A 12,106-nucleotide genomic window follows, 5' to 3' on the forward strand; every position below is an offset into this window, starting at 1 on the left:
CAAAATTGGTACCGTATAAGTTTTACATATGGAAAATTCCTGGAAAATTAAAATGTATTCCGACATTTGTTAAATACTTATGAAAGAAAATTTAGAATAAAACAAGAGGTACTGTGAGCAATGCTCACTAAGAATACCCCCCCCCCCCCCCCCCGCTTACCCCAATCTCCCAAAGGGTGTTGGTAATAGGTATAAAATATCTCTTTTCCGAGTGTAAAAAACAAATGGCATGACAAACCTTGGGTATTCTCGTTTGTAGGGAGAAATGGATTATCTAGGAACACAGCATTTCCATGTGATGAAAAAAGCCGTTAAAGAATTTAAATGGAAACCATATTGCTACTTCGATGTCCAGTGCGCGTTACCTTTGACCTTTTGACCCCAAAATTGATAGGGAACATCTTCATCCCATGGGTAGTCCATAATTATGTATGATATGGTGACTGTAGGTGGAAAGGATAACGCTTTAGAGCCCGGAAACCATTGCGTCTACAGACGGACGGACAGACAGACAGACAGACAGACAGACGGACAACTCGATTCCAGTATACCCCCCACAACTTGTTGCGGGGGGTATAATAATGTAGGCATCACCTCCATCAATGTCAGTTGACAGGGTCAATCTTCTCTTGGGTGGTTGTGGTCGTTTTGAGATTTCTCGCGAACTTAGCAATATAATCTTTAGAATCATTTATCATGTTATAATTATTAAAATTGTAGAGATAATCAATGTATAATCAGAAAATGACATTTTTCAAATAACATTCTTTATAATCAATCTGAGTTTTATGTTCATAAAAAATTTAATTTCACCCATACCTTTTCATACTGAAATCATAGAATTTAAACATGTGTTGCTTTAAAAAAAGGAAAATTGTTTGGGTTTTTTAAATAGAAATGAATGTACCTGCGGCTTGGGTTTTCCTCTGGGTTTAATTTTCTATAAATGAAAACAGTACAGAAACGGATCAGCCTTTGAAAGAAATTCAATTACACATTTCACAATACATTATACCAATAGTCAGATTTACATCACACATCTCACAGCACATTATACCAATATTCAGATTTCAATCACACATCTCACAGCACATTATACCAATATTCAGATTTCAATCACACCTCTCACAGCACATTATACCAATATTCAGATTTCAATCACACATCTCACAGCACATTATACCAATAGTCAGATTTACAAAATATACCTTCATTAGCATACCTCCCACTCAACTGTTCCAGACCACACCCTACAGGAAAAACAAAAAGCTCATAAATAGATGTTATTGCAATATGTATATTCAATTCCAGGAGTCTAACATATTCCTCAAAGATTAAAGATTAAAATGTCCCCCCAGCTTGGTTCCAAGTTCAAAATGAAAATAGTTCTGATAAATCAATTACATCTAACCTGTCACAAAATCATCAAAATTCTTCCTCTTCCTAGACACGCCCTGCTGGTTCATCCTCCTCCTCACTTGACGTGAACTCCACTGTTATAGTTAAATCGTATTTTTCACACTCTTTTCTTTGCTGCAAAGGAAACAAAGACACGTGTACGACAAGTTCTGCGTGAATGATGAATCACATTAAAGATTTATCAATATGTTTCTATCATAGGGATTAGTTCACTAAATACGAAGGTTTACTGTTGAGACAAAATCGTAACACTGGCTTTTGGACAGACAGACAAACAGCTGAATAAGTTTAAGAAAATACAACCGAAAGTGGTTTTATGATCAGGAAAAAGAATGTGTAGCATTTTCAAAACTGTTGGTCCAGTATTTAGACATTAATGTAATGCCGTAGCTTTACACCTGTTTAGATATTCAATAGATTTTGGTTGTCTTGCAAATTCTCTGGACATCTTGTCATTCAAATTCAACAAATTGTTTGGGAGTGTGCTCTGTTGTTGTGATAGTCTGCATTCCCTTGGTCCTTGCTTCAAGATAGTTAACATTCTTTTGATAACTCCTAAGGATACAAGATGCATACAGTCTAATGGAAATAATTTCATCCATGACTGTCCAATATCAATAAGGGGGAGATCTTCCTATTTGGTGATTTTCATACTCCGAATTCTGAAATCTGTCATCGGTACATGGTGCCTCAGTGATGTCACCATTGAACACGACACGACCATTCCAAGTTCCTTTCACCACACATCTTTCACAGCTGTAATATCCTTTAATGCATTTCGCAAATGCTCTGGCAGGTGCATCACAAACAAATACAAATACCTCAACTTGGTAAATGTTTTCATATACACTGTACTTGTATACCATTTTGCATAATTTCATTCAGTTTCAAAATGAAATCATTCAGATATTTCTCAACAGAATTAGTTTTACGATTACCACAGAAAATTGAAACAACAAAAGGTTCAAAGTCCTGGACACTAAATGAAATAGGTTATATAGTTGTTCATTTGTTGAATCTGATGAATCAACTTCGAAATGCCACTTTCCAATCCCATAAACAAATACTTCCCACCACGCTTTTCAACAACTTCCACTGTTCTTGGTGTTTTTAAAAGAGTTCTTGCATCTTTAGGAAGTTGAAGACCTTGTTTTCTTAATATGACAAAGAACTCATTCGTTGCAGACTTTTTACATTTGTTCTTGTTACTCAAGCTGCAAGATCTGCTTCCAGTTTCTGCGATGAATCCAGACATGGTTGACATATGCCAGCGATATGAAATTGTAGCATCAGATCACATAAGATATGTTGAGAATATTGCGCGCCAAGAAATCAATTACTGTCATATATTTATTTAAAACACAAATATTTGATCTTGTATTGTTGAAAAAAAAGATACATTTTATAGAAATGGTTAACATTTCAATTTCAAACAATCTGAACACTGGTAAATTCGCACGAAAATGACACAGCATCAAATTTACCATTCCAGATTAAGTTCACATCTACGCAATCATTTTACATATTATATATTTAGAATTCACTTTCAACACAATTATACATGCATGAATGAATAGAGTTAAGGATAAATAGTAAATAAATATAGTTCAGCGACAATACCATCGTCGCAAATCACGGCCAATATGTACGACCCTCTTCCATCTCGGCGACAATTCATTCCTCAGTCAGAACGAGGCATGGTGCATTTTTGACTGGGTCATTTACAAATGATCTTACTTCACGGTACAAATATTTTTGTCTTATGAGTTATAAGTTCATTGCTTAAATCAATTTTGTATAATATCAGATGTAGGCCTATATAGTTATTTAGCCTTTTAGCAAAAACCCGAGGCAGTCTCCTGGAGAATGAATCAACAGTTGAATCACGACACAATGTAATGAACTTTTCGTCATCAGCAGACGTTTCATTGACAAAAATCACAGCGGAATTCATTGCAATAAAATTAATATAATTATGATGATACTTCAAAATACCTGCCAGATGACAAAACTCTTCAGAAACAAAAGTATTCTAGTCCCACGTGTTACAGGTTGACCGGGTTGGCTTCCAGGTTTGACAATCAAAAACCAGAAGATTTCACTTTATATTACAGATATATTGTACATAGTCATTCTCCACTGCGGGCTCGGGTATTCGTTACTAACAATGTTCACATTTGGTCCAGTTTACGTTGAACACCAAGTACCATGATTCATTACACCTCGACCTACATACACAATAAATACACATTAAGTTACACACACATCAATACAAGTCATTACTCGCATAGTCTACCATACTTAGGGGAACTTATGCAATTACACGTGGCAGCGCTGCATTACTTAAACTTGCATAAGATGCTTTTTTCACAAATTACACTCTTAGTTCACTCGAACTAAACTGCATTAACTGTAACTTACACACTTTAGAATCAGTATGAATTACATTCACATTATGATACTAAAAATACGAGAGCCATACGAATACGTTCCACTCACTACTATTTCCTAAATAAATACACACCATACAAACAAAATAAGTTATCAAACATTAAACACTTTGAAACAACAGTTATCCCAGGACCGTAAAATTAACAAGAGAAAATGTAAAAGTAAAATGCTTCACTCACCTCAGAAGTCGTGTCTGTACGAATTTCTAACTTTAACTTAGGAATTTGACAAAAAGAGAATTTGAAGGAACTCGTGCTACTGTATTTCGTGGAACACGGTCCGAAGAGAGTGAAATCCTAAACTCAGGTGAATAAATACAGGTATCGAGGGGTTCTATGAAGGGTGTTTGACTAGAGGGGTCCTCTACAGGACAACTGAAAACATTCTGTACAAACATGTAACACTGTAAATGTGACACCACGGCAGGAACGCTCTGTCAACGACGACTACGCCGTGCTTTTCACTTCTACACCGGTGTGAAAGAGAATAATTGTCCCAAATGTAAACTATATTTCAATTTTGTTCAGCTATTCGTTATAGACACTCATAAAAGAAGACAGGCTAAATAAAGCATTAAAACTATTGCCGTTGAGAGAGATTAATACATTTATATGTACGAGAATCCAGTATCTGCTAGACTTTTTACATGGTCAGGCAGATAAAATCTCTATACGGCACGAACAAAATGCGGCAACAAAAGTGAGGCATAGTGTAGCGATTTATATATATATATATATAAAAGAATCAATCTTAATGCAAAAGAGCGTTATCCAACACCAAATATGTATATGTTCTATTTGCAAAATGCGTTTATCGATGATATGGAAAATGTAAAACTCATACGGTACCAAGTTTGATGCACCAGCTGCGGATTTCGCATTTAATGTCTCTTCAGTGATGCCAAAGCCGAAATATTGGAAATCCGAAATAACAATAACCTTGTAAGAACTAAAAAGAAAACCAGAGTGCCAAAGACAAGAGCTATGCATGAGGGAGATCATCCTTAATTTTGAAATGAATTTGTAAATTTTATCACAGCAATTAAATATACATCGGTATATCTTAACATGCGCAACTATTGCAAATAGATATGACATCCACTCGATGTGGCAGAAGTAAAACCGTGTTAGGGCCATGGGGCGGCATTTTAACCATCAACGCCGATCTTGTAGTCTTCATCAATAAGGTAGTGAGTGTACGGTTTTACTTCTCCTTCCATACATGCCCCGAAAAGGTGAATTGTTTGGGGGTGACGTGAACTAGAGATGTCCTCTTGTCTAGAATGATGGGTGTGTGTATGAATATTTGGAAGAAATTCAAAGGCGTACTGAACCCGAGACAGTTGGTTTGAGCTCGAGGGGCAATCCATCGAATGGCGCAAGTATTCATGTACATGATGTTCTCTCTAGCGGGGTTTACACATTCATAGTAAATTGCATGTTCGTCTGTTGAGGTACAGAAACATTTATATATCTAGAACTCCATATCCCTAAGAATATATTTTAATTTGAAAAACATACAATTCGTTATCATGCAAGATGTCCTTTGTAATACTTGGAAACCCTTTTTCAGATCAAGAAAAAGTCATGTGAATAAAAAACATTCATATTGAAATGCAATCTAATTAAAATTAGATCCTATGATCCGCTCATCTACTATCGCTACACATAGTGCGGTAAAGTCACATATGGTTTGGTAATTTGAATGTCTTTTGAAGCGTTTAAAGAAGTTTTTACTTTGGTGTGTGACTGTACCTTCAGAAATGTCCATTTAAACGTTTACAGTCAGTTTTCCTCCTCTGAAATAGCGGCCACCGCGCGGCATCGAATAGATTAATATTATGCGAATAAAAAACATTCAAACTGAATCGAAATACAGCAAAGTCACATATGGTGCGGTAATTTGAATGTCTTTAGAAGCGTTTGAAGTTGTTTTTTTTTTTACTTTGCTTTGTGATTGTACCTTCAGAAATTTTCATTAGACGTTTATAGTAAGTTTTTCCTCCTCTGAGACAGCCGTTCACCACGCGGCATCGAATATATCCACATTTATGACAAACATCAGATCTCAGGAAAGCGATATTAAGGTAAGGAAGACACGAGTTTGTTGACAGTCCCACCCTTCTCTCATATTTTGCTCTATGAATATAGTTACTATGTTTTACATTACGATAACCACCAGCCATGCAATAGTAAAAAGAAATAACCGTAGCGGTTGCGTATGATTATGTGCTGTTTACGCTTCACATTTTTATTCAAATTGAGTAAGACAAAAGTTTACATATGTACATGTACATCTAACATCTTTGTAAAGGGATTGGTTAAGTAATCACTCCTTAAAATTTGTAGAACTTTTCCAATATAATCATTCATGAAAACATGACTTACGACAGATCCACCCCTCACAGACAGAATTGTATCTTGTGAAAAATCATTTCTTTACGAGGATGCTGGCAAGATACCTGGGGTTTGGGCTGTAACTTGACATAGGATACTGCAGGGAGTGAAAATCCGCATTCTTCACTTACATATGCGGAAATGAAAGAGTGTGTTTCGGTTTTCAACCTTTGTTGCTATGCAACCTGGAAAATTGGCCGTTAATTCCATATGTGTTACTGAATTTCTTCACATACTTCGAACCGATATCATGCACAACTTTACATATTTCGCTTACACGTAAGAGTCCTGCGGCCCTTATTGAGGACGTTCATTTTATATTATTTTTACATGCAGTTATTTATTTTTACACGAAAACAAGATCTATTTAGTGAGCCCTAATTTTTCCCGGATTTTGTCAATACAACACATGATCACCTGTTAGAGTTTTGTTTGGCTTGTCGACAATACTAGCCCACTTCTTCCCCACCCCACCCCCATAAACGTGCCTATATGTTAAATCGTGTAAGTATTCTACAAATACGTTTACAAATTTTCTAATTCTAAGCTGAAATCAAATTATTTTATGTTCGTTATGACTATATGTAAGATATATACACAATTTTATTACTTTGAATGGCGATATTTGAGTTTAATCATGGAAAGTACATACAATATTACACCCTTTAGGTCCTAGACGTAAAACGTCCCCAAAATGATTATTGGTAACTGTATTGTCATTATTTGACCTCAGATGTGTGTCTCAAATCAAAATGTAATGCTGAATTATTAGAAATCTAATTATACAGTTCCATTTATCATATCAATATGTTTGGATGAGTTAATTCTTACATGTATGTACCTACAAGTATGCATGACTGTTCATAAATTGATGCAATGTATATGCGAGATGAATCAAATACTATGGTTATAAATTATATTTAATATAGAATTAATTAAAGGTGCATCAATACTAGAAAAAAATATGCTCTAATTAGATAATTAAAACATATCGGTAAGACAGTATATTCATGGATCTGCACTGGAGGTCCGTAATTTTATCAATCGCGTCTTATGTTTTCGACAATCTTGGACATAAATTATATCATTGTATAGAGTGGTGTTCGAGTTCGGTATTGTAACGCCTCATAACATCCTTATTCCATGAACTACCCTTCAGTAAACGTAACTGGGTGCTGATTTCACCAATTGCTTTCTCAAATATTGTTCCTGTTTGGTCTGAATATTATGTCGGATGACAACATTTCCAGTTTCTTAGTGTCGCTGTCGAATTTGCTAGATACAAACGAGACACTTTGTTGAAGTTCCAGGTTTTTTATGTTCCACATAATCTAACCTCCGTCCAAATGATAACACTATGCCTATACCCGGCGCTTACGGCGATTGAGCAGTGAGGGTTCTTTAGCGTGCCTCACCTACTGTGACATGGGATGTCCATTTTTAAGGTCATCTCCGAGGACTCGTGACATTCACACCTGATGCCGAGTGTTTGGCGATGGAACTGTCACTATCTGTTTTAACGACTTAGGTCTGTCGCGGCAGGGATTCGAATCCCGACCTTCCGCATGCGGGGCGAACGCTCTCTCGATAAGGGGACAGGCTATGAACAGTGTCGGGTTTTTTAAGAGTGTAGGGGGCCGAAATAAGGCCCCATTCCCAATGCTAAAAGGTAGGTATTTTTCGCAATTTTTATTTAGAATTCCCAAACGAATACAAATCAATGCAGAATAGCCTTATTGCTCATAAATCACCAAACGCTCACAAATCATAATTTTTGCTTCAAAAATTGTTAAGTAAACCTATTTTTGACCTCTACGTATTTAAATGAGATAAGCTTTGACCAAAATACAAGTCAGTCGAAGAAGGATAAAACGTATGCTCAACTAGGACCTAAGGTCCCCTGCTCATTTACAACCATCCAACAGTTTAATTATTCCAGGAATGCACTGGTTTGGTTTTCCCAACTTCTTTTATCCATGGAATATTTTTTCCCAATTTCATGGAAATGCCGCTATTTTTCCCAATTGGAAAGACCCAGGCCCTTGAAATCAAGACCCTAAAAACCCCGAGTGATCAATCTCATCACCCTATAAAGAATACAAAATCTGAAACAGGGCAGCCCCGGACCCCAATTAGAATTAACTAAAATAACTGAAGGTATCTTTATTTATAAGATGTCAATTCATTTGATGACCGCCTAGAATTCAATTGAGGATATCTTCAAATAATGATGTCTACAATTCTGAATGATTGCGCACATGTAAATTAATTGGTGATAGCATTAATTATTCTACTGAATTGCTGCTCTCGTCAAATAAATTGATGATATCAACAATGGAATTGATGCACGCTACCATTCAATGATTCAATTCATGCGTGCAATAATTGAATTATTGCTCTCTTCAATTAATGATATTAATTCAATTAATGCGCGCAGTAATTATTTTAAATAGAGTACATATCTAATTAGAGATATCTCAACAATTGAATTAAAGAATTCTTGAAATTTCATTTTACACATTTTTAATGTTTACAATGCTTATTAAGTAAAGTATTTCGAATGGTAAAAAAAAAAAATGAATGTCATTTGTTGAGTTACAAGTGAGATACGGCACTCGCAATTCCTTGTTATGTACATGTAAGTTTACAAGGCTCGTGCCATATAGATTGCTTCATAAAAAATATCATGTTTAAAACAAATGATAATATATGTGACAAACACAAGAAACGGTATAATTGTGTCCAGAATTCACTTGTAAATTGAAAAATCTGCTTTAAACGAAACTTTTACAAGTATATTTAATTTAATTTATTTAATAAAAAAAAAAAAAAAAAAAAAAAAAAAAAAAAAACACCGAAGAAACACAATAACAAAAACTTACCTTAAAAAGTAGAAATCAATTCCCACTGCCACCGTGAAACAGTAAAGAGGAGTCAAAGTTGAGAACTGCGATCACGAGTGAAAATGCTTTCCTTAAAGATCAAACTTTAATAAAGTAAAATATATTAGTTTTCAATTATAAATCTGTAAATACTTTAACCGAAGTGAAACTATAAACTAACAATGATTGATCATTTATAAACCCATATGTAAATATAACAGCATGTTGGCACCTCTAAAATAATTCGTATGTTGATATAATCAACTCACAAAGTTACACGAAGTCGACGTAATCAATCGATGCACGCGTCATGAGGACTACATTTACACCCACCCAAACTTTTAAAAGGGGAAGTCACTCTGAAGATTTCATCATTACAGAACACGTTTTTGGGAAACTGAAACGTAATGTCTACAGATCTTGTTTCGTCGTTTGTGGCGATTGGCCTGAGCGAACAGAAGGCAAAAGAAACTCTAAAGAATGAGACTGTCACACAGAATCTAAAATCTGCTATCGAGCAGGTAAGTTAATTCTATCTAGAGCGGATTTAACGAGAATATACTTTTCATCACTGGCCCATGACGCAACACCGGGGCAATCAAAGTGCTGAAAATGAAAGTGCGATAACTTCAAAAATAAACCCAAACCAGTGGTCTTCATGTACCAAACAACATCTACAAATGAATCACTTTTAAACGTAGAATTGAAACTGAGATCTGCTATATTTTTGACAGCCTATTTATTTATAGTTTGTTTCAAAAGAAAATAATGATTAAAAAAATGAATAAGTACTAGCAGTGGTACGTATCCCTGATGTACAGTACTGTTTGTATGTTTTACATACCATTCAAAACAGTTTTACATAATTTATAGTGACGTCGCCAGATTTAGGTAAAGTGCCACTAATTTTGGCCTATGTGTGGTGCTCAAGGATGTTCTAGTGAAGGTTCATGATAAACGCCTACAGTGACAAGGATCCTAGTGCTGTTTTGCTCATATCCAAAAGTCCCACTACTTCCACTTTTAATGTTGGGTGAAGGTGAAGGTCACTGAAGTAACAGTTACTACCTGTGTGAAACAATTTAGGTTTGACATGGCGCTAGGATTGAGAAGCAAATATGGACCTCAGTAGAGATCTCTATTACAAAACGAGAGCCGTAACCACTAAGCTTCCACAAGCTGTTAAACTGTACTACGTTAAATTAATGCACAGTTCTGACAGAGTGAATTTGTAAAATGGAGATTATTTATTCCCACAGTATGTTTGTTTCCTACTATTTACATCCCATCTGATGAAAAGAGGGAATTGACAATTTATAGAAGCCTCATTTATGCTTCAAGTGTTAATGTGGCCTGTTGACAGTTTTGAGGATTATGAAAGTGTAACCATTTGTTATGGATAACGATTTTTTGTTTCAGGCAGAGAAGGTGGCCCAGGGGAAAATGGACAAAGACGTCGGGAAATTGCTGTATAACATTGCCACCAAGCTGAAGGCCCAGATAAAGAACCACCAGCCTATGTTAGTGGAGTACGTCGTCGCACGCAAGATCACCACGGAGATACAGCTCAATGGTGCATGACATTTACAGAATCACAGCTCAATGAATTAGTACATGCACAGATATATATATATATATATAGCTCACTGGCGGATCCAGAAAAGTTTCGGGGTAGGGGGGGGAGGAATGAAAGTTTGTATCTTTAACCTTTTCCACTCTCTTCAAGAAGGAGGGAAGAGTGTGTGTGTGTGGGGGGGGGGGGGGGGGGGGGGGGGGGGTGTCAAAATGGCAAAAATGACCATTTTTGTAAAAAGTAATTAACCAAAGGAAGGATGCAACTCCTGTACCCCATTCCTAAATCCACCACTGCAGCTTATTGGTTTTTACAGAAATACATCTCAATGGTTTTTTTTTTTGTTATATGTACAGATATATACACCTCAATGTTGGTGGGGTTTTTTTTTTACAACTAAAACACCCAGGAATACAGATACTTTATATGTGTTCTGGTACTTGGACTACCTTTAACACTACCCATTATCCCTGGTAGACAAATACTGGTAAACTGCATGTACAGTGTAGTTATTTGTAAACTTTTTTATTGCAGCTGCCTTGGACTATCTATTACATCACCCCCTTCCCCCAGTAGACAAGGTGAAGTTTGAGGAGGAGAGTGGAGTGGGCATAGTCATTACACCAGATCAAGTGGAGGCAGCGGTGAGACTCAGTACCTACAGGAAGGGGGGGTGGGGTGTTTATAGTTGGTGTAGATTTGTTCAGTATTAGAGGGGTAACAATACGTCGACTGTGTTAGTTGCAAGTCTGTATGATATGTGTATCGACAGTATGATACAGTTGTAACTTACATGGATCTGTCATTAATCAGGAATAATTCTGAGTGTGGTGTAAGTCTAGAGGTATTTTTAATCTTTATTCCTCTAGTAATTATCTTGAATACATTTAATGAACTACATATTAATACTGTAATTTCATTTTGGAAATAATGTTAAATATACCACCACTACAAAATAAACAACAAATCTAAGAAATAGTATTAGTCATGAAAAGTGTATAGTGCTTCTGTGATGCGTATCATATAGCGTGTTTGTATCATGATATGATGTGTATCATTAGGTAGACTGCAACACTCCTATTCAATATAGAATAATTCTAACTGACGAAACCACACCATTTAGATTACTAATTCATTGTATCAACATGATCAATTTACATATGTGTGTTGTAAGTGAATTTAAAGGGTACCTGTAACCTTTGTTTATCAGTAATTAATAATTTACATGCCTGTTGTGACCTTTGTTTTTCACTAATTAATTAATTGATAATTTACATACCTCTTGTATTTTCCAGGTAGAGGAAGTGATAGCAAAATACAAGTCTTCATTGCTGGAGAAGAGGTACAGATTTAACATGGGGATGTTAATGGGTAAGGCTTTGCTT

At 35.8% G+C, this 12,106-nt stretch overlaps 1 protein-coding gene and 2 long non-coding RNA genes across 3 annotated transcripts in view; 1 reads left to right on the forward strand and 2 right to left on the reverse strand.

Annotated features, from left to right (window-relative positions):
• Nucleotides 1-471: 471 nt before the first annotated feature.
• LOC125653438 (uncharacterized) lies at nucleotides 472-1,537 on the reverse strand. The gene is made up of 4 exons (XR_007361914.2): nucleotides 1,412-1,537; nucleotides 1,209-1,250; nucleotides 908-940; nucleotides 472-665 (listed from the first exon to the last, which is right to left on the reverse strand). It is a non-coding gene; the product is annotated as an uncharacterized LOC125653438 (long non-coding RNA).
• Nucleotides 1,538-3,510: 1,973 nt separating this feature from the next.
• Nucleotides 3,511-4,218, reverse strand: LOC125653422 (uncharacterized). The gene is made up of 2 exons (XR_007361897.2): nucleotides 4,050-4,218; nucleotides 3,511-3,647 (listed from the first exon to the last, which is right to left on the reverse strand). It is a non-coding gene; the product is annotated as an uncharacterized LOC125653422 (long non-coding RNA).
• A 5,282-nt stretch (nucleotides 4,219-9,500) lies between these two features.
• The window catches only part of LOC125653397 (glutamine--tRNA ligase-like), a 29,637-nt gene continuing 27,031 nt past the window's right edge, over nucleotides 9,501-12,106 (forward strand). The window contains exons 1-4 of the mRNA XM_048882837.2: nucleotides 9,501-9,669; nucleotides 10,568-10,721; nucleotides 11,256-11,365; nucleotides 12,017-12,092. Coding sequence (XP_048738794.2) covers nucleotides 9,556-9,669; nucleotides 10,568-10,721; nucleotides 11,256-11,365; nucleotides 12,017-12,092 — 454 coding nt within the window. The 5' untranslated portion in view covers nucleotides 9,501-9,555. The remainder of the gene's footprint in view (nucleotides 9,670-10,567; nucleotides 10,722-11,255; nucleotides 11,366-12,016; nucleotides 12,093-12,106) is intronic.

Source organism: Ostrea edulis, chromosome 7, assembly GCF_947568905.1.
Source record: "Ostrea edulis chromosome 7, xbOstEdul1.1, whole genome shotgun sequence".
Taxonomy (NCBI): domain Eukaryota; kingdom Metazoa; phylum Mollusca; class Bivalvia; order Ostreida; family Ostreidae; genus Ostrea; species Ostrea edulis.